The 5,697-nt window shown below is 46.1% G+C and overlaps 2 protein-coding genes across 2 annotated transcripts in view; one reads left to right on the top strand and one right to left on the bottom strand.

Moving 5' to 3' along the window:
• The window catches only part of LOC114058456 (histone H4), a 585-nt gene extending 342 nt beyond the window's left edge, over positions 1 to 243 (bottom strand). The window contains exon 1 of the mRNA XM_027885824.1: positions 8 to 243. Coding sequence (XP_027741625.1) covers positions 8 to 243 — 236 coding nt within the window. The remainder of the gene's footprint in view (positions 1 to 7) is intronic.
• A 4,058-nt stretch (positions 244 to 4,301) lies between these two features.
• Positions 4,302 to 4,899, top strand: LOC114058452 (histone H2B 1/2/3/4/6-like). The gene has a single exon (XM_027885821.1). It carries the CDS (start codon positions 4,326 to 4,328, stop codon positions 4,818 to 4,820), a length of 495 nt encoding a protein of 164 aa, XP_027741622.1. The 5' UTR covers positions 4,302 to 4,325; the 3' UTR covers positions 4,821 to 4,899.
• Positions 4,900 to 5,697: the final 798 nt, after the last annotated feature.

Raw genomic sequence — 5,697 nt, 5'->3', positions numbered from 1 at the left:
CGTCTTCCTCTTGGCGTGCTCGGTGTAGGTGACGGCGTCGCGGATCACGTTCTCCAGGAACACCTTCAGCACGCCGCGGGTCTCCTCGTAGATCAGCCCCGAGATGCGCTTGACTCCGCCGCGCCGAGCCAAGCGGCGGATGGCGGGCTTGGTGATGCCCTGGATGTTGTCGCGCAGCACCTTGCGGTGACGCTTGGCGCCGCCCTTGCCGAGCCCCTTGCCGCCCTTACCTCTACCAGACATGGTTTGCTGAGTCGAGCTACAACCGACCTGCGGCGGGAAGCTGCCCCAGAGTGCTGTATATTGCCGTGGGTCCGACCTGGTTGGGGACTGTGATGGGAGGCAGGGCCAGGCCGGGGCGGGACGTTCGCGCCACCGCTCCCATAGAGGGCTGGGGGGCCGCGGCTCGGAGGGGGGCGCGGGAGCAGATCCGGGCGGGGTCACCCCGTGCCCGCGGCACAAGGCCCGGCTTCCCGGCCCCGCCGTCGGCGCTCTCGGGGCCGAGGGGGAGCGGGGTCTCGCCGACCGCGGAGCTGCAGCAAAATTCGTCCAATTGTGGCGGCGGGGCCGCTCCCGCCGCGTCCCGCCCGCGTTCGGCCGGCGCCATCGCGCTGAGCCCCAACAAAGGGCCCGGCCGGGAAGCCGAGAGGGGCGGGCGCGGTGGGCCGGGTACTGCAGGAAATCTACCGTTTTCTACTGAGAGCTCAGAAAAGTTAGTGAGGTGTGTGGGGGGGTTGTTTGGTTTTTTTCCTTGAGGGCGACATTTTCACTTATTTTTTGCAGGGAGGAAAGTCTAGTGCGTGCCCCGCGTTTCCGACTTAATGATCAGTCGTCCTTGTCTTTATGAGACTGACGTCCTGTCGAAGGAATTGATTTGTGTCCCTTATCTGATGTATCCACGAAAAACCTGTATCTCTTCAAGTACTTTTAAAGTTGTGGCATGTGTTTGATCATTTTCATGATCTTACTGTTTATTTGATACATATTAAACTACCTCTTTTGCTGTTTTTTTTCCCTTTGCATAATACTACTTTTTGAACACAAAGCAGTATTTATTATTTGTTATACTTCTACAGGGAATGAAGGACACAACATTTTAATGAGTTGCATCATCTTAATCATCTTTAGTAGTTTCAAGTGTCCAGATGTTACTTTTTGATTTTTGAAAATACATGTTGACTTCCTCCCCTTCTTTATTCTTTTCCTGTGCCTTGTCTTTTTTTCAGTACGGTTACTTTATGCTATATAAATATGACCCATATATTATATGTTCCTGCGAGGAGTTATAAGGTTTTCAGATGATAGAAACACTCAACAATTTAGAAAACTAGAAAACTTGCAACTATAGATGGCAAGGTATGGAGCATAAAGACAATTAGGCATAATATTTCCATGTCAGTAACTAAAAGATCAACAGTAGCATCCTGCAGCCTTGCAACCCGGCTTCTCAAATGTGATTCTAAGGTTCATCACAGACTTTAGAAATCTTCCCGAATAATCAGAACCACTAGAGAGCTGTGCCTTATCATCAGTATATTTGTAATTATCCCTGATGCTATGTGCTAAGTGTCTCCTGCTGATGGTCTAGCTGTTCTATAACTTTTCCTGGGAGTTCATCTTGGTTCTTTTCCCTGTGTTCCACACAGAAGAATACACCAGACCAAAATGAAATTACATTCAGAAATCAATCTAAATGTCCATTGTTTATCCCACTATACTTAGAAGTCTACAGTTTTGTTATTGCTTTTTCACTTTGGTTAATATTCTCTGTTGGTTTGTTCTTTGGGTGTACTCTTTTTCACAGGTACACTCTGTAAGCCTGAGATAATACACAACTTTCTGACTCTTCTGTGTAGGGCTTACCCAGGAGCTGCACTGGCAAAACACTAAAGTAGCTTTGCCTTTATTACATGCTGTTGCCTCCTAGACACTTCCAGCTGGAAGAAAACTGTCAGCCTGTAGCACGTGTTCACATGGAGGAGGTACATCATCCAGGGGAATAAGACAGTCCCACAGTTCATACTGTTTTGTAACACGAGATAGGCTGGTGACTCCATCAAGCTCTGACATCTGTTAGTTGTTCTAGAACTGCTGATGAAACCTTTTCTCTGTTCTCTCCCTTCACACTTAGGTTTCCTGATTCCACATGATTATTTCTTTTGAGTGCTCCAAAGCTTTGGTCAGTCACTGGAAACCCCATTCTTATTGAAGTGAGATGGATAATGGGTGACAGGGTGTTAACAGGTATCAACTATTCCCTTTTGTGAACATGTTTTTTAGACTGTTGAGAGAAACTTGACTGTCTAGATTAATTCCCCATATATTCTGCATAAACAGTGCAATAAACTCCACTCTTCTGTTATAACTGATAAGATTTCCACAATCAGTTCTTTCCAAAACCTTGAATTCCTTACATAAATAATTTCTAACCCTCTTTCAACTCCCTTCCCAAATTATTTTTCCTTCAGCACTCTTCAGTTTTATCTCTTTATGAAGGGGCAGCACATGCAACTACACTAGAGCACAAATTACTGGCCTTCAGTTACTAATAGGCTGTTGGTTTAGGGGTCTGGGGGGTTTATTTGTTTGTTTGAAAAGGTATTTTAAGAGGAAGGATAAAATGAAGGGGTAGTTTTTGGATTTACAATTGCCACCTTTCCACAGTGAAGGCTTTAATCTGAATTTCTCTATATGCTCTAACTGATGATTATAAAACTCGTTAAAACCGAGAATTTCTGAGTCTTGGATCAACTGTCATTTTTGTTGGAGCCAATCCACACACTATATAGGATTAACATAGCTATGGGGGTGCCTGATTTGCAAAAGCGGGGTAGGTTGATTTGTTTTGGGTGGTGTTGCTTTCTTCTTAATGCCTCTGCTCCCTCCTGCATTACTAGGTTTTGTCTGACTTGATGAAGCTGCTAGAGACTGCTGGGCAGGAAGCAGAGCAAATGGAGATGGATGAACATCTGTCCCTTCCTGTTCTGGATGAGAGGGAGCAAGGCTGGGGAGGGAGAGCAGACATAAAAACATAGCTGCAGCATCACTGAGGTTGCACAAAGCTGCTCTTTTCAGCACTGCTTTTGTCTCCCCAGTCTGGGTGGTAACTACAGCAGAAGCACTGTCAAGCCTCCCTCAATGGGAAGGAAAAAGGTCCCACCCTTTCGTTACTTGGCTCCCTTTTTTTGAACAGCGCTCTTTTGGACATAGGCTGGAAATCTTTGTGGATCCATAATTCTGCCTAGCCGGGTAGAAGGGAAAAAAAGCAGAAGTAAGTCAGCAGGGTAAGGTTAGAGACCTTTTTTCATCTGTGCCAGATAGGTTTCTTGTATAGGCCCATGTCACCCTGATACCCAACAAGTACAGACTTTGAACAGTCCTTAAGATTTCCAAAATGAATCATTATAGCACTGGTTATTTGATACCAGTTTTCCAGTCCTACATTCATTCAACTACAAATTAGCTTGATTCCCATAGTGTAGTGAATAATAGTGCTCTAATTTAGCAAATTAATTTATAACTGTAATTTATAGTGTTGGCACATAGCATTTTAATTTAAAAAAAAAAAACAAAACATTCCCCCGCATAACAGAATCCTTTATGCCATTAAGTAATTTTTGTCTATTAAAAGAAAAAATGCTTTCATCTTATACAATGAAGTCATATTCACAATAAAACAGATGGAATTTCTGGTTCATGATACAATTCAAACTGCAGAATAAACAGCACACTTAATTTCTAGGATTATCTTGGTTTCAACTTAAACACTGCCATCCAGTATTTATTGCATCTCAAAAGAAATCCTCATTATTTCACATTACAAATTAAATCAGAACTTCCATCTCATTTAAAGTACTGAAAAAGAAACCATGTTCTGAGGGCCAAAAGAATTAATCTGGAGTATCATTTTCAGTGTTTGTGTTTGTTTTCTGGTTGCATTTTTTTCCCCGTTTATATCTATCTTGTGGCTGTTACAAATGCAGATTTTTATGAGACGGTATGCTGCTGCTTGAAGGGAAAAAAAAAAATTACAATCCCCCTTGCAATTTCCTATAGTTTTGGGTGGTGGTTTTTTTTTTTCCCCCGAAGAAACTGCCGATGAGCACACTCGGTGCTGGCAGCGGCGGGGGACACACGGTGCGGACGCTCCGGGTGACCCCGGGGACGGCACAGGCCGAGCTTCGCCACCGGGCGGTGGGATCGAAAGAGCTCATTCTTACTGGCTGACGGGATTTGAACCATTGACCAATAGTAGCGAGGTGTTCAAAAAGGACCAATGGCGAAACAGTCCGAGCTGTCGGTGACGTCAGTGAGCCTGCTGTCCAATGGAAGCGCTGATTTCTGATACCAGGGATTTGCATAAGGTCCCTATAAATACCGGAGCAATCGCGCTCACGGGCACTCCGGCGCGACAGAGCAGTCAGGAAGTGCTCGCCATCATGCCTGAGCCCGCAAAGTCCGCGCCCGCGCCCAAGAAAGGGTCCAAGAAGGCAGTGACCAAGACTCAGAAGAAGGGCGACAAGAAGCGCAAGAAGAGCCGCAAGGAGAGCTACTCCATCTACGTGTACAAGGTGCTGAAGCAGGTGCACCCCGACACGGGCATCTCCTCTAAGGCCATGGGCATCATGAACTCCTTCGTCAACGACATCTTCGAGCGCATCGCCGGCGAGGCGTCTCGCCTGGCGCACTACAACAAGCGCTCCACCATCACGTCGCGGGAGATCCAGACGGCCGTGCGGCTGCTGCTGCCCGGCGAGCTGGCCAAGCACGCCGTCTCCGAGGGCACCAAGGCTGTCACCAAGTACACCAGCTCCAAGTAGGGCGTCTCGGACCGTCACTTTCAACCCAAAGGCTCTTTTAAGAGCCACCAATTTTTTCAAATAAAAGGGCTGAATCACTGCTATTATTGGAAGGTATGTAATAGCCTTTTTTTCTGCACTCAAATGGTAAATTCGGTACTTGTTTCTTCAGCACGTTTAAACGTGCCTACTAATTTTTCAAGGAAGAAGAGGCTCAGTTTAATTGCCTCATGTTTTGCATATAGAGTAAAGTTGCTTGTTTAAAGCTTAGTAAACAATTAATTTTGGACTTGATGGGACTAAAAAACGGCAGTATTTCCAAGTGCGAGTCCCGTGGGAAAAAGTAGGTAAAGGTTTACAATTTTCTAAGCGTTTGAGCTACTTTCACTTAAAAGCCCTATCAGCTAATTAACGTTTACACGATATCAGTAAATAAAAGTAATATTTCTGTCTCGGCCTCTTAATTTTTCAGGGGCGTTAATGTGATTTTTTTTTTCTTTTTCCTCGCATGTACTTTAACTCTCGCCCCCGCCAGTGCTGGCAGATCTCCGTACTCTATTATGCAAAAGGAAAGATTTTCTTGACGAAAAGGTTTCTGGTTTAAATCCCCAATGTTCAAAGTTGTGCACTTGGTTCTTAAAAAAATAACTAAAACCGGGGGCCATCAGTGATGTGCAAGGTACTGGATGGGTAGTAGTGTGGGGCTGCAACTCTTCCAGCCCCGCCGCAGCACTGCGAGAGCGGCGCTTTGCACAAACTGCCGTCGGATACACATTTCCCCATCCCTGGTCCGTCACCGTTCCCATCTCCCCCAACCCTCCCCGGCCCAGGAGCCCGTGAGACGAGACGTCGATTGGCTGCGGTGACGCCGCGCGTCACCGAGCGACCGGTGCTCGCT

This window comes from Empidonax traillii, unplaced genomic scaffold (assembly GCF_003031625.1).
Source record: "Empidonax traillii isolate 1590-97213 ecotype Southwest subspecies unplaced genomic scaffold, ASM303162v1 scaffold172:size1107868, whole genome shotgun sequence".
In the NCBI taxonomy this organism is placed as follows: Eukaryota; Metazoa; Chordata; class Aves; order Passeriformes; family Tyrannidae; genus Empidonax; species Empidonax traillii.
The sequence above is the reverse complement of the archived record's forward strand: the minus strand, read 5'-3'. Positions and strand labels throughout refer to the sequence as shown.